The 25,639-nt window shown below is 42.5% G+C and overlaps 1 protein-coding gene across 1 annotated transcript; it reads right to left on the reverse strand.

The window, feature by feature from the left end:
* Window positions 1-25,463, reverse strand: COG7 (component of oligomeric golgi complex 7). Its single transcript, XM_026103930.2, has 18 exons — window positions 25,334-25,463; window positions 24,862-25,072; window positions 24,312-24,460; window positions 23,684-23,800; window positions 23,310-23,478; window positions 21,394-21,476; window positions 20,485-20,607; window positions 18,152-18,350; window positions 15,908-16,035; window positions 15,101-15,255; window positions 14,373-14,489; window positions 13,781-13,846; window positions 11,376-11,562; window positions 9,958-10,098; window positions 9,432-9,515; window positions 7,414-7,528; window positions 3,144-3,287; window positions 1-1,605 (listed from the first exon to the last, which is right to left on the reverse strand). Exons 2-18 carry the CDS (start codon window positions 25,025-25,027, stop codon window positions 1,439-1,441), a joined length of 2,310 nt encoding a protein of 769 aa, XP_025959715.1. The 5' UTR covers window positions 25,028-25,072; window positions 25,334-25,463; the 3' UTR covers window positions 1-1,438.
* Window positions 25,464-25,639: the final 176 nt, after the last annotated feature.

Consider the following 25,639-nt stretch of genomic DNA (forward strand, 5'->3'; position numbering starts at 1 on the left):
TGCAGAAAATATGCTTTAATTCCCTTCTCCAGTACTTATTTTGCCAAAATTTGCTAAACCCAACAACTGCTTATAAGCACCCTGCTCCCCTCACCTCCCCAAACTGCATTTTTGGCAGTAAAACATCCACATACAGCTGAGAAAAGCAAAGGAATCCAATTTCACTCAGGAAGTGTACAGCTGGTAAAACATAAGCTTGTATCTGTATGCTACATGTGTGCTATAAAACGCAAGATGTTGGCATTACAAAAGCAGACACAGGACTGCCCAGAGAAGAGACGGATTTGGCAGTCATCAGCTTAGCAATAGCAACTAAGCACATACAGTCACCCAGCAGAGAATCTATCAGACAAGAAAGTCCCAAAAAGGGAACCACAAAATGCAGCAACACAGGCACAAGAAGCAATGAAGAAGGATGGACAGCTGGAGAGTCAGGGCTGTCCAAAAGACAGGCTGCTGGGGGAAAAAAACAGTCAAAAAACAAAGACAGCAGAAGAATTTGTGGATCTGGCTAAACACTGCTTAGAGCAGCCTGAAACAAGTTAAGGAAAGAGGCAGAGAGATGGAAACTGGGAAATGAATTACTTACCAAAGGATTCGGGGGGGGGGGGGGGGCAGGAATAAAAGGAGAAAACTGCAGGAATAGCTACAGGTAAGGGGAAGACAAAGATTTTCTTTTTCCCCCTCCAAAACAGGGTTTGCATGAGGTTTGACACAGCTGGCATTTTGCCCAATTTTGTCCTAAGAAAAAAAGCTGTGGAAGCATTGGAAGCATTCTTAAGCTAGACAAAGCTTTTTACAAAGATCTAGATACCAATCTTCAATAAATTTCATAAGAAAACAACATTGTTTCATTAAATATATTACATTCATCACAGCCTTAAGCAACAGAATACATTAATCTCATGAGAAACAACCTACAAAACTGGTTTTATTCTCAGAGTTGGGTTTGATCATGCATTTTCTACTAATTGATGAGACTCTGTCTTTTTGAGATGGTGAATAATGACAGACTTGAGCAACAGCCATTGCCTCCAGGTGGAAAAACTTCCAATCAGTTGATCTATGTTGCACTTACCCCATAATTTTAGATTCAAAATTGATTAAACTGTTCTGAAAAAGCCAGTCATCTCACTGTCATGAAGCATGAACTCTCCCAGCTAGCGGCAGACCAATTCTAGTTAGAAGCCAGCATTGTTCAACCTACTCAAGGTCATTCAGACAGTTTTTAGTAAATTTTGTTGTAAGGCACCTTTCCTCATTTCCAAAGACAGAAAAAATGAGCAAGCTTTTCCTAAACAGACATTTATTAAAAGTTATTCATAAATAAATTCCTCTTATCCCCAGAGACATCTTCACTGTCCTTGGAAAGTTTATAGGGAATAAGAGAAAAATCAGTTCAGCCCTTCAAGGATGCACAGCAGTGGGGACATTACAGCTAGCATTCCAGTCCTCTCATCGCAGCGATGCTGCTGGCCATTCTGCGGGGCATGCTTTTTGCAGCTTGCCGGTAGTCCTCTGGTTTTGCCTTCAACAGGATTACAATATTTTGCAGTGTTCTTGATGGCTGAAGGCCGAGGGCATCCATCACATTTATTAGATAATCTAAAAGATAAAGGATAAACATGTATTTAAACAGGGAACAGATACTATGCAAGCAGCACCCAAATAAAAGTTTTTCTTTGTCCTTCAGGACAGCTAGAATCCTCTCTGTCACTGCCAGCTCAGACACACAGAAAACTGCAATGTATTTACAATTCAACTGTACTGACGGACAAAAATTTTTGGCTCTCTGTACATTAGTTTAAACAACTGTCTGTTTTGTTCCAAGGACTGAGGAACATTCTGCCATATTTCAGTATCTGTGGAGAGCACCCACCTCCTCAGAGTAGTAAGTCACCAAGGTCACAGATAAAGGATCACAATCAATTTCAAAGGCAAGTTAAGAGCTTGCAACAAAGATGGGAACTTTTGCAGGGGTGAACGGTTGTCAAGGTAGGAGGGAGTTCCAGATCACTGATTCAAAGTCAGCTGGGGAATTAAGGGTGGAATGGGGAATGTCCAGCAACCAGCCTCTAATTCAGTGTTTTGTTATTATGCCACACAAAAAAAAAGATTCAAGGCTGAATTCCCTGATATTTAAACTCACTTTCTGGTGAACTGAGGAGAAGATACTGTCTGTAACCTTATTTTTGAGGTTGGCAATAGTGAAGTCAGCATCCACGATTTAGAGCAGAGAAAGGACCAGCTTGCATTTATAACAGCTGTAGTGGTCCTGTGGAGACTTCTTCCATCAGCTTAGGATAAGAAAAAACATCTCCTCCACATCCTCCACCTTCCCCAAAAACTTCCATCAGTCTTCCCTCAGTTGTTCTGCATTAAATGGGAGAAGGTAGAGAGGAACAACATCTCCCAAGTATCTCCCACTTTGTTACTGAAAATTTCTCCATGTTAAAAGTAACCTTAGTCACCTTGCACCATTAGAGTAGCATAGAGATAAGCTAACGATGGCAGCGGAGCTGACTCTACAGCTTTTGTAAAAAAGGATGCTGGTTAGGTGCTCTACAGTGACTTTTAGAAGGCCTTTGGCAGATCTTTCCTATATGAGCTACCAGGGTCCTATACCTAGCAAGCAATAACAGTGCTGAAGTGGACACAAAGAATCAGCCAGCTGCCTCCTTAATGAGCCACGGGAGCACTCTCCAAAAGACTCAGCACATGCCATATACCCCATATAGAGCATATACTGGCAGTGCAAGCACTCTTTGGTGAGAAGGGAAAGAACCCTTTACCTTCTTATAATGCCACACTTAAGAAGATTATATACAAATCTCTTCCTTGCTAAGACTGGCTTGTAGGAAATCCTCTCCATTGAGAAGGACCTTGATTTCCACAGTGAGAAACACAAAGCTTTGAAGAAGCAGAAGCACTTACCAGAAAACCTCTTCTTCCCAGGAGAGGGACTGACAGAACACTTTGCAAAAGAGAAGCCATGAACCATTTCACTATGCAGGGTATCAGATACACATGCCCACAATTAATGCAGAAATCCATATTGCAATTTTTTAAAATGAAATGTAATAAAAAAAGAGCCCCATGTGTTACAGCAGCAGTTCTCAGGACAATGTGTGCGCCAAGCTTACCAATGTCTGTGGCAAGCTGCTTTGTCGAATGTACAGTGAGCTCTGGTATTTGCAGGATGACTTCGCAATAGGTTTGCATCGTAGCTCTGGCGATTGAACCCAGCCAGTAATCAGCCATGTTGTCCAGCTCAGGTAATTCATCTCCTGAACAGAAAATTCTCATTAGCTGTCAGCAGTTTCACTCACCTGCATTCACTAGTTTTGTAACAAGATATAAAATCATAAATGGTTAACAATTTATTCAACAAAACATTAAGGTCCTGGAATTCAGACAGCTTGTCAGCTGGTTGGAATGATCAAAGCTGTAATTTATCTTCCTTGATACTATATTACATTGAAAGATGGTTTGAGAACCAAAACACTTCCCTCAATTACTCATCCAGGTAACTAATTTCTAAAGGGATGACAGGTGATCAGGCTGGGATCACAGGCACTGCCTAGCGTGTTCTCTAGGATGTAGTCTGTTCCAGGACTAGTTTACAAACTACTCAAATGACAATGATTCAGTTTTTTTCAAGTGTTAAAGGCATTCTATGTTCATCAATGTTTTGAAAATTAATTAATTATTAAACATGTAAATACTTTAAGATGACAAAACAATTAATGCTAAAATCTAAACCAAAGGGTGTATTCTCAGAAAGCTTCAGGAAGACTCTAAATCCCAAGCTCTACGCTGCCCTGACTGTCAGAGGAAACAAACACTGAGAAGAGATTAACCACAGAAAACCATGGTGTGCTGCCAACCTGCTGGGAAGCATTATGTAGCCACTGTTAACTGCAACAGGATTAATGACACAACAAGCAAGGACAGTCATCTGAAGAATGAATATGAGCCAAAACTCAGCTTGCTGCAAGAAATTAAGGAAAAACATCCAGAAAGAACTCCCCAGGTCTAAAGAAATGTGCTCTGGCGACAAAGTTTTGAAGAGGCAACAGGGCCACGGCTGTCTCTTAAAGGGCAGCCCCCCGCAGCACCTACTTCAGTCCATGGGTTTTAATCATTGTGACGGGCATCTACTCACTAGAGTCACAAGTGGCACTAGTAGTAGCAGTGGAGCTCTAATGGTTTTTCAGCTGGAGATGATAAAGGATGAAAACAGAATTTAAATGAAATAGTCAGCATTTCAGAATTCTGTCCTTACTGAGAATCTGACGATAGAGACTAGAACCCATGATTGGAGCCTTAGGAAAAGAAGCTTTAAAAGATGCAAAACCTGTCCTAAAGCAAGACAGACTACAGACCAGTTTCTGACCTTGGGCTCCTAGCCTTTATGACAGATAGACACAAGTTAGCATGCCACACAGGCAAAAGAGGCAAAGGAATAAGATGTTTACAGGTAAACAGCATTATTACCCTTCTTGAGAGTGAATTGATTTCTGAGGACAGGAGCTAAGGGCTTCTCTTTTCCCAGCAAGAAATGAAGGGGCTGTGATTCTCAACAAGACCATGGAAGACTGCAAGCAAGGTTTTTTTGTTTTTGCTTTTTTATACTACACAAGATAAATGTAGGATTAAGATTATAAGAGCTTCTCTTCAGATTTCACTAGGGTCTGGGAGCTGATAAACTTCATGCTGTGCCAGTTCTTGACAACAGTTGTTTCAAGAATGGCAGTTTAGAGACTGTCTGGAGATAATACATTGTACATTGATGTGGGGTTTTTGTCTTAAATAGATGGGGATGTTAAACGAGCCAGCTAACAAGTCACCACTTCTAAATATGCCATGAGCTTCCTCTTTGCCCATTCCTGGCTGTGTACTCCTGCCAGCTCTGTTGCGAAGCAGACCTCTTGGAAAGTTGATTTAAATCACTTTATTGACACTTCATTGACAGAAAACTATCTCAGAAAAAGAAAAAAAAGTTAATATTTTTCTGTGGGGTTAAGGTAGGGAAATGGCCCTGCCAAGGGTTTAGCAAGTGCCAGAACCAGCACAAGGGAGAGGGCAGGAGTGCAAAGCTGGAGCAAGTCTCTTGTCTTCAGCAAGCTATTAGAAAGTCCAAGCTGCTCAGTGAACTGTACTCCAGTGGGTGGGCTGATAAGAAGCAGAAGAAGCAAAAGTAACTTTAGAAGTCTTTCAAACAAAGATGATGAGTTGACAGAATTCCCTCCTCGCCACCTCTCAGTACACAAATACAACTAAACACAAACCAAGTACATTTTAATGCTGCTAAATACAAGACAATACAGCTGGACACCAAGAAGCCAGGGAATTCTTGTCCTGAAAAGCAGCAACTCTGGAAAGACTTCAATGTCACTGGGATTTTCACTTTGACACGGGTTCTCAGCACAGGGCTGTAGCAAAAAGGCCAATGTAATCTAGTGATGTACAAAGTATGATCATCAAACCAAACTAGGCAAGCAATCTCATCCCTCTACACAGTATTAGTAAAATCACAGATAGAAAATGATATCACATACTGATATCCCCATTTCAAGAAATATGTGGAAATACTGGAAACAGAAGACAGGCAACAAAAGAGACCAGGGACTGCAAAAACAAGTCTTAATGTGAGGCTCAAAGAGTTCCATTTATTTTCTTTTGTCTTCAAGATTTAGAAAAGACTTGGTTTTATATGAACCTAAACATGGACAATGGATAATTTTTCAAATACTTTTGGGGAATTTTCCAGAAGATAGACAAGTCTGTGTAGAGAAGGATCAGGCTAGATGGCCAAAATGTTTTCTTCAGAGCTTGGAAACTGACCTCAGGTACTTCCTGCTCACTCCCTTCACTTGTATGGAAAGGGCAACGCAGGCAGTCCTGTTCTCCCTCAAAACGCCCACCAATGACGACTACAATTGTATCTCTAACTGCAAGGCTTGAGCTCACTGTCTGCAGGGGGAAGGATAGAATTCCCCCTCTTACATAACTCGCAAAAATGTATTCTCAAGCATTTTAGGTGAGTTTTCTCTTGCTTCTGAAGCATCACTAGTAGCAGCTGGAGATGATTTGAGGCAAGACTGAAACTTTTCTTTTTGAGGTTTCATGTAGGTATGTCTTGCTCATATGCTCAAGATCAAAGCAGTAACTAGAGCTGGAGTCAGATAAGGACTCGAAAGAATATTCTCCCAGTCCATAATGGTAGGGACCAAGTATGCATTACCTTCTGGGATGGAAACACTTAGGTAAACCACCCATGCCCAATTCCTGCAACGTAAGGGCTTTGGTACCCCAGTGCCTTCTGCTCGCCACACTTGCAGGGCAAAAGTTGGTCTCCTGAGGGCTAAGTGAAACACAACAAACTGCGTAAATGCTAATTTTGAACTTCATAAGAAATACTGGAGTAAAGTGTACTGACCTGATATATACAGGTCAAAGCTGATGACTTTATGGCTCCTTCTTGCCTTAACTGCCATAAAACCATTATCATCTCCAGCAATTAAAACCTTCAGCAAAAACTTCATTTGTCTTTAGCAGTCAGGACCACCCAGGTCTGCTTCAGCCTATCACACACCCAGTGCTCCAGCATTACAGGAAGCCCGACCACAGGAGAAGGAGCAGAAAAAGAGATTTGATAGGGCATCAGAACATTGTATCAAAGAGCCCAGCAGTGAAAGGGTTAGGAGTGGAATTCAGGTCATGGTTACAGAACAGCAAAAATTATGGTAGGGTGGGACTAACACTGTCTCACTATCTCCTTGCAGATATGCCTCCTAAGACAACGGCCACTGGTTCTAGGCATTTATCTGTGTGAAAACACATCCTACTGAACTCACCTCACAATACCTTCATTTTTGTCCTGATCAATTAATTCCCTGAACCAGTTCACCACACTACTGCAGTACTGGTGCAAAGGCGGGTCACAGAACATAGGAGCCCACGCTCCGGCTAGAGCTACCAAAAAACCGTGCTGTAAGTGAGCACCCCAAATACAACGGTAATTGTGGCACGCCATCCTCAAGGGACAAGAAAACAGCATATCAGATACTCATGCTGATTCTGAGACAGCACTTAATAAACTAAATACTGCTCCAGCTATAAAAAAGTAATACTTCAGGTCTGGCACCCCAAACCGCAGTGTTAATAATCACTAATCTTCTTAAATAGGCTGAGCTAAAGCTTCTGGTCTGAATGAAACTGGAAAAAAGTTTCATTCATTATCTACAGGGTCCTCATGGCCATCAGCAGAAGACTGTTGGAAGAAACAGTATGAATAAACAGTAGGAACTGGATCTCAAACAGCTTCCTTACTATAACCCAACACATCCACATAACGCCAAAACATGAAACCTTTCCCCCAGACATTTCACTTCTCTGGTTTCATCCTACCTTGCTCTGGGGGAAAAGGCAGTTTTCCAGCATGCAATGCCAGTTCCAAAGCAGAATCCTCCTGAGTGACAAATGGCTCAAGGTGGAGAGGGAGTGACATAATGTATTGCCCGATCTAGAATAAAAGCACAGAAGAGCTGAGTCATTGAACGAATGAAGAAAAAGTCAACTGCAATAACACAAACTTGAAGGCAGAAAGCTGAGCTTGATAACAGCTCACTAATCTACAGTAGCTCAGAAACAAACTATGTCTCTTGCTGATCATTACACTTTGTACAAAAAATATTTTTTCAGGAGGTGAGAGAAGCAGTCATTCAAACAATCACAGTAACAAAAACCTGTGTCATAACTCTAAGTAAATTTTTGACCTCTAGAGTGTTCCTGGCAGTTTGTTTTCTAGACCAGAATCTAAGAGACTGGTCCAAACAAAACCACAGGAAAAGGAAACATGGATTCAAGTGACAAGATAATGAATTTCAGAAACGTACCACTCCCAAATAACAGCTATGCTCACAAATTCACATGCATGAGGTATATTACCTCAGGCAGATAACACACACTACATCGTTTATACAGTGATTACCTGTTGCTACAGAATTCCTAGGTGCAGATACTGTTCAGAATACTCTGCCTCCACATTATGGAGCATACTCATTTATAGTTTTTTCTGAGCTCACATCACTTGTGCTTTCTTCAATTTGTTTCTGAACTGTACTTTAGTTTTTTGGAAGGGGTTTGCACAATGCAATAGCTTTATTTCAAGAGTATCTAAGACAAAGCCTTGGCTCAGTCTCGGCCCACTTATCACTCAGCGGGAAGATAAAGGGATAGATCTGAAAAGATATCAGAAAACAGATGTTTTGCATCTGAAATTTTCAGAAATTCCTCTTTGCCTTGGACATGTAAAAATGCACTTTGATTCCTCACAGACTCTAGTAACAACCATACATATCTCAGTTTTAGCTTTCAGTAAAAGCTGTAGGTGAGCACACCCCGTCTCTCACCAACCACACAGGTCTCTCTTGGTGAGCTGCATTAATTAGAAAGCTTACTTAGAAATTCAGTGACAGTTTTTCCTTGAAGTTTTACCTGATACACTGCCCATGATCTTTCTAAAGCTCGAAAAAAGTCTCTCAGATAGCTGAACGCAGAACTACCTGTGACAAATTTATCCTACAATTGGCTGACTACCCGTTTCTTTAGAAAGGCTTGAAAATCAAAGTATAACAGTTTTTAGGCCATACACTAAAGGAAAGTAAAATCCTAAAGGCAACCTATCCGTGAAAAAAAATCTGTTTCCCTGTCTGATGCACAGAATGACAGCAACATTAAAAACTTTTTTGCCAAATTATACTTTGCATTGAGAGAGTAATAACAGCTAATATTATTATCTGAACTGCAAATTAGGCAGTGAAACAGCAACCAAGAGAGTGGGAGAGCAATTTTAATGTTCTTCACCCACACAAAATTGAAGAGTACCTAGTCAGCAGGTTATACAGCTCACCGTCCTTTTTCACTCAAGACATCCCAGTATGAGAAAGAAATTTTATTGTTATTCCATCAGAAGGCAAAAAACAGTGAGTCGCATGGGTCTTAAGAAGCAGAAGAGCTCAAGCCATTTTTAAATTCACAGTAAGATTAAATCACTCCAACATACATAACAGGGACTTCTCTGCTACATGAGCTGCATTATTAAGATATGCTCAGTATGCACCACTACGAACAGAAGTTGGCATTTTCCATCCTATTACAAGAATTAATACTGCAAATAGCGCAGTTCAAAGGAGAGGACACTTTCCTCATGCTCTCAAAGTTCCTTTGCTATTCCAGAACTTGACAGTGATTTCTTAAAAGCTATAAAGAATGGCACAATCAAACTGATCAGAATCTCTCTAACAGCATCTCTCACCATTGAATAACAAATTCAACAAATACTATGACTTTACAGAAACTTGGCTGAGCACAGATGTGATTCCTGCAGCACTGCGCTTCTAGAGACTATCCATGCATGCTCTTACATTGCTGATATATTCCAGAGGAGTCAGGCTAAAGTTTGGCAGGTCATCTGTCAAGGTCTCGCCAATGCCACTGGAGTTCCATCCCTGTAAGGCAAAAAATGCAAACCAACCTATGAAGTTCTGGAGCATGAGGTCTGTGGATATTCTGGGAAAGGGCTACCCTAGTGACAAGGACTGGGACTACCCTCAGATTTCTAAGAAAACAGAACACAGAGAGTAAGAGATTTGCTTCCCCTGTCCGCATTGCTCCTTATGGAAAATACACACTCACAGAGGTTGGAAGAAACAGTATCTCAGACAAACATCAGAGTCTGCAAACACAGTCATCTGCTGTGACTGTGGTAAAGTGAGGGAGGTAAACTTTTGCACTGAGCACAGCTCATGGAAGAAAGATGATACCAGAGGGAAATATTTTGATATTCTGGAAAGGAGAAAGGTGAGCAGCATTGAGCTGTACTCTGCCCTAAAGTATGCTACAGGTAAACCTTATCACCGTTCAGATCAGATCAGTGTAACCATTACTCACCTCCATCTTAGAAATGAGTAAGAGCTGTTGTTTGATGCGAAGAAAAACAGAATCGAAAGCCAAGTGGTGTGCTAGCTGGTTGAGGCGGCTTAGGGCAGATCGAGATGAAGACAATAGGTTGTGGTTACTTGTACCTTTTTCCTAAAACACACATAAAAATGTTTACATACAGATGCCATTAAATTGACCACAGAAAAGCTATGTTAATATTCCTAAAGAGGTCCTCATTAGGCCTTCCTAACACAAAAGAGCCTTTCTCTGCCATGGCACAACATGCTTCCTTTAGAAAACCCTACTCCCACTAGGTATTCACAACACCAACTGCGCACGGCTCCCTGAAATGTGGAAAAAGAATCATCATCACATTCTTGTCATGCCGGGTCCCAGTATAGGCTAGATACAAAGAAACTTGCTGAGAAGATGGCAAAACTGCCTTTACAATATGCACTCAACCAGAACGCCTCTGGGGAAGATGGAGTTCCACACTGTACTACACCTGTTTTACAATCTCCCTAGTAGCGATCAAAAATTAAATCACTATCCAGCCACCCAGATTTTCATTCCTTCTTTGGGCACAGAAGGGAAGAGTGGGCAAAAGCACAGAAAGCTTATTATACTCTGTCAGGTAAACTTTAAAATAAAAGTCAGATAATGCATTTTCATTTGCCATAGGAGGAGAAATACAAATACAACCTTTCACTCAAAGGGCACAACTAAGTGATTCCCTGCATGGAATTAAGAGTTCTACTTAAGGAGAAAGACATATAATAGAACTTTACCATTTAGCAAAGGTATAAAGTCAATCACATAACACTGAAAGCAGAGCTACGCAAGTTGCATGTAAATTAAGTGCACAAGAAATTAAAAAACACTTTGAGAAAATGGGCCAGAACTCATAACCTTGACTTTACTATTGTAAGTGACTGACAAAGGCAAACATACATAAGTTAGATCCACAAGAAGATTAGTTAACTAGTCATTTGACCCTGTTCACAGATACATGCATGAATGATCTTGTAGAACTATATTTCAGGATGGATATGGCAGCAGAATGTAAGTGGCAAAGAAAGACTTGAGAAGCCAGTATATGGGGCCTGGAATTTGAGATGGCTTCAATATAATCTTCCATATATCCTTCTGTGATAGAATGTCTCTCACTTGAGTTGATATGGACATGTTCAAAGAACACAGCCAGGTTTTGGGGAGAGATGAGATGAGCCCAGACTTCCTGGGTTTTGACATTTCATTCTCTCAGCAGATTGGTGTCTCTGTGGAAGATTCAGCGCATAGCCCATCAAAAGACTGCAGCTCAAGATGAGATGTAATCTGGCTGCAGGTAGAATCTAATCCCTATCTACCAAATGTGGGCCCAACAGCAACCTGCTATAGAGACAGGTTCTCCTGGACAGCAAAGCTACCTTTAGAGTATAAAGCATTTCCATAAGGCTGGCATACTCAGATGGATTCTCCTTCAAAAGATAGTTGTATTCCTGCCAGGGGTTCTTGACAGAGCTCTTCTTTTCTGCAGAACTGGTATCTTGAAAGCCAGAAAAACTACAAGGGCTGTAGGAGTCTGAGAGATACTTCCCGGCAGTTGATAAAATCCTGAAAGCAAGTAGACAAAGTCACCAATAGAATTCTCTGAAAACAGCACTGTTGCCCTCATGCTGCTTCCAGGAAGACTTACAGCAGCATCCCAACTTAAGCGAGAGAAAGAAGGAAGTGACTGGAGCTACTGGGGCCTCTCTGACTCAGTCATTCCTTGTACGGCCTGTGATTATTGCTCTACCCTACCCTATAAGGGGACAGGTAATTCAGTTGCCAGAAGGCAGTGTCACAGGTTGCTCTACAGTTTCCTGGAGAGCAACATGGAACCACAAGGCCCAGTGAGTCCTCCATAGACAGAGGAAAACCCTTACAAGCAGCCACTTGCATCAATTTACAGCAGAAACTTGCTAGCACAAAGCACTGCAAAGAGACTGTGCGGTTCTAGATATTGGTAGAAAAGTTTTAAAAAGATCTGCATAGCTTCAGGAGCAGAAGGAAGAGTATAAGGATAAGCATTAGGGCACTCCCCTGTGCACTGCAAATTAAGCCCCTATAGACTAGTTACCATTGCCTTTGGGGTCTCAGAAACAGCAGATATGGGGAACAAATCTTGTGTGTGGTCTGATCATCAGGTAGCTCAGAATGTGGTTTTGTGAACAGCTTAAGACCAGAAGCCATGCTACTGCCCCTCAACTTCCTCTATCCTTTGCACTGCCACTAGTGTTTGCGTAGACAGATTCAGACTGTTGGTATGTCAATCTAATTGAAAAGCATTCTTCTTTGCACAAGAAGATTATTTTTTGGTCAGATCAGCAAATTGATCCAGCTTACCTTGTGGCTGCAGAAAATTGCTGGAATCAATGCAAGGAATGATCAAAAACACACAAGGTGAGTAAGGGGAAGGACCGGACCTCTCCTTTCAATGACAACAATGACCTGAAGCAGTTTAATGCATCTGTAAAATAGTACCCAGGGTAGCCCTGACTGCTTTGCAGGCTGCTTGCGGCAGAAGAATAATTCTTCCTATATGGAAACTTTGCCAGTGATGCGTTCCTCAGATCTGCAGCAGAGCTCCCAACAGCTGAGGCTAGTGGAAGCTTTACTAGGGAAAATTCCTGCCTTCCACAAGGTGACCAAAGCTTTCAAATGCGATGCAAGGAGTTAGTGGGGGGGCGTGGGGGGGAGGGAAGTTCAGCACAAGGTTAATTCTCACAGGGCACGGAAGCGAGAGGAAACTGAAAAACAGCTTCAAGTTTTAACTATTCAAGAACTGCTAACAGCTATCAGTGCTACCTATGAGCTCCTCCAAGGGAGAGAGTATCCATTGGTGGCAGGCACTAATTGCAGCCAACTCTCACTTCTTCTGTCCTGCAGCTGAAAACTGCCCAAATACTGAGCTGAAAAAGGGATGATTGTGCTCTCAGAAAGTTTAGAAAATATGAAACAAACCCATCCTCCTGTATCCTGCAGGCCACTGCCCTATACCAACCACAGGCACTCAAGTCAAACTAAAGCATTTTGATGTGCAAGAGGCTGAAAAGTGCACTGCTTACAAGCAACAAAAGAGCTACATGCTGCCCCTGCTTGAGGCTTCTCAAGTTACAAGGAATTGATCAGCTGAGGCACACCTAGATTCATGTCAGCGTACGATTCATGCCCCATGTCACGAGGGAAGTCAGAATCTTGCCAATTTGACCTGGTGGAAAATTCCTTCCTGACCCCAGTCTGGCAGTCCACTTGATGCCCACCGGGTGAATAAGTCACACCAGCCAGGTGTCCAAGAAAAAGGGTTCTTATCACTAGCTCAGAACACCGGACCCTGGACTAAGTGAACCAGTCTGTGACCCATCTTTGACGTTTCAAAGGACAGAGAGGCAGAAGAAAAGAAGAAAAGAAGAAAAAAAAAAAGAAAAAAAAATCACAGACTATTCCTGAACAATTGTGCCCCCAGGCAAAGAAAAACCAACCAAACAAAAAAACATGCTCCATGCTTCCCAATTATAACTTTGCTTAATAATCCTGTAATATTTCATACTGCTGCTTCGACTTTTTTGTCATGTTTTATTGGCTGTTTTTACACTGAAGCCTTGGCAGAGCATGAACTAGATTGAGAGGCTGCGCACTCTAAATCATTCCACTCTTTCCTTGCAAATATTAAAGCACAGTGGCTCTGTGCTCCCTCAGTGGTCTACACATTAAAAGCACTTTGGGGTTTGTTTTCTTTTGACTTGATACCAGTGTTGACAGCTCATGTAGCAAGTTCAGCAGTGCTTACCTGTTGGCTAGCTGCTGCTCAAAGTCTCCACACTGACGAAGAAGCTCACCACAGGTAGTAATTATTCTGGGAAAGAACAAGACAAAAACATATGCTGTAAAATTTAAGATAGATAATGCCAGGCCCCTCAGACTACCCATTTCAGACAAGTTTCAGGAAATTAAAACAAAAACAAAAAAAAACCCAAAACACAACATCGTCCCCACAGGGGACACATTTTTTAATCTGGCTATTAACTCTGCATCCATTTCATTACATCCTGCTGATGATTTTTTGCCCAACAGCCTCATCCACATGCTACCTATTGCCACCATGGCTAAGGCCGGCTCAGTGTCACTGGGAAGAATTCTAAGAGCTGCTGATACTTCAAGTGACACGACATACAGCCTTGCTCCAAACAAGGGGTGGGCCTCATAGCGCTCACAGCAACCTGAAATCCAGTCACTATAACCAACACTCCCAGCAGCACTGGAGCTAAAGTGGGCATAGCCCTGCATTCTGCTCTCAAAATTCATGTAAACTGACCCCAGGTAATTCCCTTCCAACTTTCATATAAAAATCAGTTCTGAACCAGCCAAAAACGCCCATTTACCGGACAGAGTTTTGGAAAGCCGTCCAGTCCTCCTGGAAAAGTGAATCTGACGGGATATCATCCAGTTTACATTTCTTTCGTATAGACTGTAATGCATTTGTAAAGTCAGATGTATACCTATACGGAGAAATGGAGTAAAGATGGGCACTGGAGTAATACTATAGGTTGGAGAGCAGCATAACTACATTTCTTGTGATCTCCTCATTCAGTTCTCAACAAGGGACAAATAAGAACCAGAAACATTAAAAGAAGAATCTAAGTTGATTGTGATTTATATTTTTTAAGACAAGAACTTGCCATGAACCTCACTAACTAGGGCATCTTGCACTATAAGCAGATTCTGAATATTGAGATCACTTGTCCCAGTAAGTATGCATTTCCCCACTAAGTTCTACTTTCAGCAGCCTAGTTCACCTTTGTTGTATTAGGTTCTTGGAAACATTTTTCCCTCCAAAAGTATTTTTTATGAATGAAAAATCAGTCCAACTGAAATAGAAAGCAGCTGAGAGAAGTCTTCCCTTTAACCATAAAACACTTCCTTTTTTCCACTAAGAAATAGTCCCTGACAGCACTAAGCATAGAAGGGGATATCAGATGATTCATACATACTGGTTATAGGCACTTTCGGCACTCAGCCACGTTTCATAAATTACAAAGTCCTTGGCTACAAACTGAATGCTTGCTACCCCCTTAGGATAAAAGCAGCAGTGCGACTAAAAGCACCTTACTTTGTGAACAGAGCTCTCAGGGCCTTAAGAAGCCCACACACTCCCAGTCCATCAGTGAGTTTAATGCAGTTGTCAATGGCTCCAGAAGCCAGAATGAAGAGTTTGTTCACCGAATGGTTTAGTTCCTGGACGCAGTCAATTACTTCCCAATGCTCCTAAACAACAACAACAAAAAGGGTTGAGCCCAACTCTTCTTTCAGTGAGTGTCCAGACTCTTTAAAAAGAGGAAAAAAAAAAGAAAAAAGAAAGAGAGAAACACTCTGCACAATACCGAGATGAAGATGTGTTACACAATCTTGTGAAGCATTTAAGGGAGAACAGTTCTGGTTGCTCCCATTTCCCTGCACAGCGATCATAAATAAGTCAGACTGCCTAATCCTATATTTACCAGGCCTTCAAGTAAAAAGTCTTATTATTCCAACAGCAGAATCTTCCACACAAAGGCCTTTCCTCCCACCTTGTTCTTAATAATTTCTTGGAAATTTGAGGCAGTCTCTTGGCTGATAGTAATAATTTAGTAAAGTCTTTTTCCAGCAGATGCACACAGTGCTGGCTACTGGATGAAGGAGCAGAAGAAAGGGGTTGGTTACCTGTGAGCTGACAACACTGCTGAAATAAACTATTTCTGAAGCAAAATTTAGTTAAAACAACAGTATCAAGAGATACTGTAAACAGGAAATACTATCAAACAATTAAAGGAGAAGAGAGAGCAATAACTGTGACAGAGACCCTTGTAGTGAGCAGTAGCTTCAAACTTCCCCCTGCTGCTGCCTCCCACTACATAGACAACAGAGACTGCTACATTACCAAGGGCACTGCACTGATCTGAATGAGGAGATTTTCTTCTTCCAGCTCTCCATACTCGAGTTGGTAGGGCTTATATGGACCATACACTGCTTCTACCAGTTCCATTACTTTTACCAGGTTCTGCTCCTCTACAAAGAATCAGATGGTTAGTTTAAAAATAAATGAATGCTACTCAAAATTTTGTTTCAAGCAACATGCAAGACTTCTTCAGTTAGAGCATGCTACCTACATAAACTTGGAATGCTGCCCAACAGCTTTAAGTCTCAACTACACATTTATTTATTTAAACAAAGCTATTATCTCTACTTGCTGCTTAAAACCAAGATGGTCTGCCTCAACAAGTGCCTCAGGAAAATTATCACAAACTGCTCCAAAATGGAGCAGCTGGATGATGAAAATCTATTAAACATTCCAACCTACATTAGAGGGAAAATATGGAAACCATCTGAGAAGTGAACATGTAACGGGCACAACCTAAAACAGGGGCAAGTCTCATCTAGCAAAGAGCCTGGTCCACACTTAAAATAACTGACAGCAACTCATTTCACTTAGGACTACTCATTCACAGTGTTCACCAACCAGAGCTGAACGCAAACCATGAACTTTGCATCTCACAGCCATTCTGTTGAGCTGAGAGCTGTAGCAAACCCAAACTAAAAACACATCTGAACCATTATTTGTCAAACCAGATCTGGACATCAGGTGTTACCATGAAGTTTTGCCAAACTCAAACTAGCACCAAACCAGAACTACTTTGAATCCTGGATATAAGGAAAGACTCTTACGCCACGAGGACAGTGAAGCAATGGAACAGGAACAGGCTGTCCTGAGACTGTGCAATCTCCATGCTCAGAGGTTTTTGAGACCAGACTGGACAAAACCCTGCATAACCTGGTCTGACCTCACAGCGGACCCTGCTTTGAGCAGAAGGTTGGACTAGATGATCTTCTGAGGTCCCTTCCAACCTGAATTATGCTATGATTCATAACTGAACCCTCCCCCACATAAACACATAAGAACCAGTTTGACCCTGTGCTTCTGAGTCACCTGGCTCTTCCATTCTGCAATACCTCTGTTCCCAAACATCTCACCTCGCAGCCCAAGAGACAAATAAAGAATGTAACCTTTTTGTTTTTTACCCAGTTAACAAGTCAGTGCCTGTTTTCCTATTCCATCATCTTCTAGAATTTGACATTATTTTTCCAAGTTCTTTTTAATCATTTCTATTACCAACCACAAATTAAGCCAAGCCAAGGATAGAAAATGACTGCCAAGAGTGCACAGTCAATCACAAAGAAAACAAAAAAGACAAACAGAATGACAGTCACACTCCCTCGAATTGCCCAGCATTCATAAATTACATAATCAAGTAAGAATCTGGGTTTAAACAGCTCAAGACAATGCTACAGAGAACCAAACACAGGAAACATAGCATTAGAAATGCTCCATTAGCTTTAATTTAGGATTTTCCTATACCTTGTCTTTGAAGGGGCATAATCAAATTAGTAAAACACTATAAATAGCCAACAGTTTACATTAGGCATAAAACTACGTAAACACAGTGTCTCACTGCTTTGTGGTTTGCGGGAATCATTCATCAAGCCGTGACCAAAATGAGATGACAAACATTGCAGGGCAAAGAAAGCGTAGGTTAGTTTTTGAATCAAGCATCTAATATACTGTGAGGGAATAAACTACACAGATCAGAAATAATGTTTGGCCCTGCTTTTTCTTTCGATTAAAACATAATCCAAGATAAACAGGAAAAATTGCAGGTAAAATTTAGAAATCTAGTGGAAGTACCTTTCAAGCAGGCTTTCTCTTGTTTAGAAAGGTGTGGCTTTAATTCCAGGGAACTCCTGAACTTTTATTCTTTGTGATCTTTCACAATAGGTTTAACAGATAGCTTCCCTAGAGACATTTCCTCATCTGTTAGGTAGAGGATTTACTAATGCTTGTAAAAGGAAAAGTGCTAAATATTATTTACCCAAGGTAGCAAGCAGGCTAGAAAAGCTCTGCTTCAGTAAATTCATTCAGTATTGTGTCAATATATTTAGTGAAAGATATATACACATACACACACACAAAGGCACAAATGCTACATAACTGGTATTTATCATAACTGGTAAATACTATAAAAGAAAGAAACACACCTTCCATGTAAAAACAAAACAGCAAAATAGAACTTTACAAAGGTATTGACAAAACAAAACAGTATGAGAAAATTCAGTGCAAGAAACCTACTCAGGTTTGGCAGCATTGCTATTTCCAGCCCTTTTGCAAAGTGGATGGTGGCATCATAGAGCTCCAGCAGCTTATTCAGTTTGGTTTCTTGGCCTACTCTCTCCATGGCAGTGCTGAGGCAGACAGGGATGGACGGCACCAAGGCTGCCAGAGTTTGAATCAATAGCACAGTCACAATTTCATGGGGGTTCTTGAAAACCTATAGTAAAAGAAAAGCTTTTAGCAAAAGCACTTGCTATCTCAGAGGAATGCTATAAGCGGCAAACAGCTTCCCACAACAGACCACCTGCACATCACTGTCTCAGCAAAGATACCAACAAACTGTCCTACTCCAAACTGAGCAAGTGCTGTCTGTTGAGAGGCCGACACCTTCTTCGCCCCTGCTGAACATGTGCTGCTGCCCCACCGGCAGAAGCAACCTTCACACAAGCAGCACCACTTCCCGGGGCAGCCATGTCCACTGGAGTCTCCCTTATGCACCTGCACAGAGACCGGGGGTCCTGAAACAGGGGGGACGGAAGAGGGAGAGCAGACAGGTTTGTGAATGCTGTCAGCAGAGAGGCAGGCTGCCGGAAGCTGGGAGTAAAGAGTAGGGGAGAAAGCGGCAGCACCATAAGGACTTCTTCATGCCCAGCACAGAAAACTGGACCACTGGCAACAATGGGCATAGAAGCAGCTAATGCTGTTTACTAGAATTACTAGAAACTATCCAAGAACTTTCAAAACCTTGCAGAAACACAAGAAACATTAAAGCATTCCCCAAAACAGGGTTTAGCTGATCATCCTTTGACAATTCAAAGAATTAACATAAATTCTCTCTCTCTGTTGAGCAGAGACAGAGATACACAGATCAAGAACACCACATTCTGTACACTGGCAGATTCTTCAGGTGACGTGTAATCCCAACCAAAAGGGAACAAAACAGATCTGAAAAACTTCACAAAGGGTAACAAAACAAAAAAGAAGGTCTCCTAAGACTGCAAGAACCTCACTGACCTAGCACGCAGGAGAGCCTGATTATGAAAGCCTAGGACAATAGCTATTTCACCACTGAAACTACGCTTTGAATATAGCAGCTGAGAAACTAGAAAATAGGTCATAAACTGAATCCAGTGGAACGCAGGCACTACAGTCACTGAAAGAACCATCTGGCAGAAAAGGGCATTTGAAAACAGAGCACCCAGTTCAAGCAGGCATGTTGGAAAAAAAGAAAATGCACCTATGGGTAGACTACAAAGAAATAGTACTATATCATGAGCCAAATTACTGGTCAGATAGGCAGCAGTCAGCACAGGAAAGTAGGCTAGAAAGACTGTAATCAGCTAGGAACTTTGATTTACATGCACAAGCCTCAAATCTCCTAGTACAACGTTTTATGGCCCTTTACTGCAACTCTTCGGTCAGCTATTCTCTCAGTTCTGCTCTCTCTTATCACTGTAAAAGCTGAGACCACCACTAGTCTCCTGCAGCAAAAAGACCACGGATACTGGATAGCATGGAAAAGAAAATGTTAAACAATTCTTCAGAAAGCAGAAGCAGCGTAGGAGATTGACTGACGTGAGCTTTGTCCCACATGGCATTTCTCTCACAATCCTGAGTTCAAAGCACATCTGCTAAAATGTTAGCTGACATCTGACCCATAATTCACATCTAATCGTTAAGCAGAAAAAATGCATTATTTCAAGGAAACACTGAGCTCCTTTGCAGGATGGGCCTAGCACTTGCACCAGGCTTCTTAACACGAAGATAAGAATCTCCCTTACCCTTCATGGATGAAGGCTCTCACAGGCTTGACAAAATTAACCAATTTCTTCAATTTCACTAAAGAAGGACAATAACTTTTTTGGATCCTACATTACTCTTGCCAAGAAAAAAAGCACACAAATTCCAAGGGTGTCAGCAGAACCCCTCAGACATCTCACAGAGGGTGACGTGAACCAGTCTATCATGACCTTGAGGGCTTCCTCCAGGACAAGTGAGAGAGCAATTCAGGCATTTCAAATGTTTTGTAAAAGAACATATTTGCAACAGCAACAAATTAGATTTAATTTAAGATACAGATGAAACTGATAGAGCAGCTTTAATGGCAGTAACACAGCACCCTCGCTGTAGGTAGAGCACCAGAAATTAAATCTTGTCTGCGAGAGTTAGACCAGAACCTGAATGGAGGTTGCAAGCCCTGTCCTTTATTCACAGGGGACAGGGTATAACTGAACACTGGTGAATTATTCTGAGCTTTACAAAAATTCAGTCTTGCTCTCTCCTGAACACCGCACCAAAATCAAGTAGTGACTGCACCTGTGTTGCCCACCAAAATCAAGTAGTGACTGCACCTGTGTTGCCCACTGAAGCTGTGAGTGCCAGGTCCCAAGGAGTGTGTCATATAGTTCAGTCAATTGACGATTTAAGCTTAAGTCACTTTGACAAAGATCCTGCCACGCTGCCACCAGCTGCACCTGCAGGGGTAATAAGAACCGTTCTGAGAGCAGAGCTAACAGGTCACAGGTCTGGGTTTTGTTATTTTGAACCAGAAACTTCTCATGCAAATCACTTTTGCTGAAATACAATGCCCATCCTTACTCCCCTATCCAGATTTCAACATAACTCTTTGCTATAATTTGGCACCTCAGAAGGAAATAACTTTCAGCATCAAGCTAGAGGCTTCTTAGTTGATCCAAAGATTTAATTAACATTGGTATTTTACTCATAAAATGAGATTGCAATTGATACCCCCACATAATAGTTGAAATACTTGGCAAGCCCTAGCCTTGAACTTAATCCTCAAAAGTCACAGTCATGAGAGAACTTTTGAGGATCAGGTTATGACTACTGAACTGTCTGGAATTCCAACCCTTAATCTTACCTGAAAAGAGTTTACAGAAGTCAGCAGCTGGCAAGTTGCATCAATAAAGTTATTACTGACATAGCCACATCCAAGAAAAGTGGAACAAGAACAACTATAATGCACAGGGAGAAACCAAGCAGAACGCACATATCCTATGACTACCTTAAGGAACACAAAGCCCTCAATGAATTACTCTCAAAACATGGGGAGTAATCAAAGCTGTGAAGAGCCAGAAAGAAGTCAGGGAATGAAATATGGAAAAGAACAGATGCCATCCGCTTTTGAATACGAAAGGCAGAACACTTGATGTAACAGCACCCCCTACGGTCTAAGTCAAGCAAGAATTCAATTTTTCATTTCTCCACATTATAATATTATCGAGAGAAAAAATAATTACCTTGTGACACTTATAATAATAAGCAAGAAGCTGGGGCATCCGATCAATTTCAGTGAAGACTTTAACAAACATTTTTGCCTGATCTAAATAAAATAAAAAACAGACAGTTAAAAGGTCAGGCCCAAAGCTGAGGGTGAGACAGAATATATCCCAAACCGAGCAAAAGAATTCTTCTATTAAGGGAATACACACCATGGCCCATACAGAAAGACAGAACTGCCATCTTTTGTTTGCTTGTCTGCTCAAGTAAGAGGAGAGCTGCCTAAAACCAACACTCAAATGAGAACAGGTATGAGACTTACAATGAATGAATTTAACTTTTTACCAGTAAACGTTTCTCATGTAAGACAGATAAAAGCAGCACGTTTCCTAGAAGAAAATCATTACTTTCCAAAAACAAGCACTATCTGCAAAACCAGAACACATACCTCATGAAGTCCTCAGTTTTGTTTTCACCATTCCTCACAAACTGATACCTAAACTAGCTGCCTGGGCAGTGGCTATAATTCTATCCACAAAATATATCTGGTTCAGAGAAATTAGTAATACATCTTTTTTGTTTTCAAACAGGACCCAGAGGGAGACTGTGAAACTTGAATATCATAAGTAACTTAGATGCTCTACAACAGCATCTACAACAGCTGTGGAAGTCACAGAATACAGGTGCTCTGGGAATATATTTACTGACTTGTATTGAGTCTGCAGGAACTGGAACATAAGGAAAAAAACATGACTTCACAAAAACAAGAAAAATGCTATTCAGGGAGAAAAAAAACATGTCTCCATGTGCCCACAACAGATTTTAAGAAGTGAATGCAAACAATGCTCAAAGTGAATTATTCTGAGGAGTCTGCCCAGGAAAAGGACCACGTAACAGCACACCTGCTACCAGCAGCTTTCTCCACCAATATGGTTTATTTGCTGGAGAACCCACAGAACATATGAATATCCTATTACTTTAATCCTAAGCAGAGAACACATTCCAAAACATCACCTTTTGTCTTGAATCTGTAAAAGGCAATGCACTGCAATAGCAGAAGGGAGGCATGTGACCAACTGTGAAAGCTGATGAGCACAGCCTAAGGAAAAAGCGGCTTGTGCAAAGAAGAAAAGCCAGAAGAGGAGTGGGAGAGAGAAGAGAAATATCTGTGCAAAGGACTAAGGATTTGTGCAAAGCACTCCTCCTCTCCCTCTGGCTCTCTGCAGTCACCCACAGCTATAACTTGCCTTACTTAGACATGAACTCCAGGGAATGTTGCACAGCAATAGCACAATAGCACTGGATCCTTAATGGGATCTCTAGGTGCACACAGATGAGAAGCAACAAGTAGAGCAAGCACTTTCCAGAAGTACTATGACAGTAGGAGAGGGAGGGAAGAGCAGACCAAAAAGGTCAAATGATGTTCTAAAGAAAGGAGAGTTTATAAAGCAACTTTTACAGGACGGTATGGAGTCAGAGCATTTCTAAACAAATTTCCACCCTGAGTACAACACCAAACTGTAACAGATATGCCCAGCACACTATGACAATGCAAAAACAGAGGCCTTCTGCCTATTTGCGCAGCATTTCCCATTTGGAGAGTGTCCACAGCATAACTGAACTATAAGAGCAGGACAGCCCTGCCTCAGCACCTCTGTTTCAAACATCTACATAAGCTATGCGGCCTACAAAGTCAGTTCATGTTTTCCTTGTTTCCCTTAGTGGCCACAGGTACAGCAGATAGGAAATCACAGATAAACTGGATTGCAGGCAGCTGCAGAGCACGTAACATTTCATGGCATCCAGCTGTCTCAGAAAGAGGACATAACCCCACCCCACGAGCCTTCAGGACATACATTCCCCACCCAAACAACATTTAACTTTTCAAAGCAGACAAACTTTGCACTGACAGTAAATAACACCAACCCTTACTGACCTACAGACTGAGCATTAAAAGCAGCGACAATCTGAGGGCTGGCCATGGCCTCTAGTCGGTTCTTCAGAGCCTCGAGATGCACACACTTCTCAGAGTAATCCGGCGTATCCACAAGCATGGCCAGACTGCTCTGCATGCTTGTGAGTTTGGCAGAAATCACAGATACATCCTGCCACCAGAAAAAAAGTAAAATAAAATAAAATAAAACCAACAAGGTTGCTCAACATAATGTTAGAAAGCATTGATACCTATGCTCTGCAATGACATTTTACAAGTAGGAGCATGTTTCAAAGTCACTTGGAGAACCTACTTTAAATACAGCTTCTTTAGAAAGGCAAAGGCCCAAAGATCAAAAAGAACAATATGGTAACTACCTGTGTTTTAAGAGTCTCTTCAATGTCTGCACTTAATGTGCTCCATTTGTCTGCTTCCTGGAGCGACTCAGCAGCCAGCTGCATTCTAGATTTCACTCGATCAATCTCTACAAGGACCTGAGAAAAAGAGAAAGAACTGTTGCCCATTGAAACAATTTAAGCATCCAGACAGGCATCTTTTAAGGGAGTTATTTCCAGGTTTGGATTTTTCGAAATGTGTGAAAAAGTCAGGCCTATTACAAGAAGGAAGAAGTCGGCTGAAAGAACTACAGATGTTAAATCAACTTCCAAAGTCAAATCACGATAAGTTATTTTAAATCCTGGATTTGTATAATTAGTACTGATTTTGCCTGAAAAGTGCTATGCACCCCTATACTAACAAACACACAAAAGTCTGGACAATCACTGTTACTAATTATGTAACAGCAACCATGAATTAAACATAATCAGCTGTTGGTAAGGAAATGCAGACTGAGCCAATCCATGCCCTGCCCACCTTTACTACTACCAATGCTTAGGAAAGCATTTTCACACATCTTGAGTTTACAAAATTGTTCAATATGAACAAGTCCAGAAACTTCAGAATTTCACAAGTTGCAGATAAATGCTCAGTGAGGCAAGAATCCACCTGCATTGACTGAGCTGTGTCTTCTTCAAATTTCTTGATATCTTCTTTAACAAGGATCATTTGCTCCTTTAGGAATGTTGCCTCCTGTTTCAAGGCCTCCACTTCCCGGAGGACTCTAGGCATGTTCTGGAGAGCTTGATGACTTGTTTCTACAGAAACACAAAGCAGTACAGTGAAAAGGGACCAACGAGCCTTGCATGAATAAACAAATTTATCAAGAACTACAACGATTTTAAAAAAAAAAAGTTTTTTAAAGTGATTATTCAACATAGCAGAAGCAATTGTTTTTCAGCATTTAAAATCTATGTGTAATAACATACAGATAATGTTAAGAATATGAACGCCCAATCGTTACTACGCAGGGAGGAAGGTTTGACAGAAATAACAAAAGGCACAGCAGGTCCAGACTGACACGCTTAGCGTTTACAAAGCCGGCAGCTCCACGACGCCTGGCTGTAACTAGCACTGCAGCTGCAGTCAAGCACAAAACCTGCCGCCCTGCTCAGCTCACGTCTGCTACGTTAAACACCGCGACAGGCAGAAGCATCACCTTCCACAGCGTTGTTGACCTCTTGGATGAAGAGCTGCAGCTTCATCACCAGGGTAGCGGCGTGCGCGTCCACTTTTCCCGGCGCGTCCTGCTGCACGGCCTTGAAGGCCCCGTTCACCCAGCTCTTCACCTCGAAGTCGTCGGCCAAGAACTTGGAGAAGTCCATGGCGGCACCAGCGCTCCTCCGCCGCCTCCCCTCTGCGACAGGGCCCTGCGCAGCCGCCGGGAGACAGCGCTTGGGGCGCTCCGCGGAGAGCCGCCTGCCGCGGCCGCCCCCGAGCCGAGCCCAACCCGCTCCCCGCGCCCCGCAGCCGCGGCCGCGCTCCCGGCCCGCCCCGCTCCGCTCCCCGGCCCCAGCAGGAGGCGGGCGCCAGGGCCCGGCACAGGCCGCAGCCCGCCGCCGCGGCACCCGCACCCGGTGCGCGGCCCCGCCGGCCCCCAGCTGCCCCGGCGCGGCCCGGCCCACACTCACCCTCCGGCCCGGCGGCGGCCACGGAACCACCAGGAAAAGCCGCCGCTCGACCCCTACCGGCCACCGTACCCGCCTGCGCGGAAGAAGCGCGGCACCTGGCGGCCACCGTCCGCAGCCTCGTCTCCGGTCCGGGGGCGGGGCGTTGCTAGGCGCCGGGGCCCAGCCGTTGCTAGGGGGGGGCCCAGCGCGGCGGCCCCACGGGGCTCCAGCGGCGAGGCCGGGGCCTAAGGGGCGCAGAGGGAGGTCGGGGCAGGCCGGCAGCTGGCGGCAGGCAGAGGGGGGCGCGCAGCCTCACCCCGCAGAGCT

This window comes from Dromaius novaehollandiae, chromosome 14 (genome assembly GCF_036370855.1).
Source record: "Dromaius novaehollandiae isolate bDroNov1 chromosome 14, bDroNov1.hap1, whole genome shotgun sequence".
In the NCBI taxonomy this organism is placed as follows: domain Eukaryota; kingdom Metazoa; phylum Chordata; class Aves; order Casuariiformes; family Dromaiidae; genus Dromaius; species Dromaius novaehollandiae.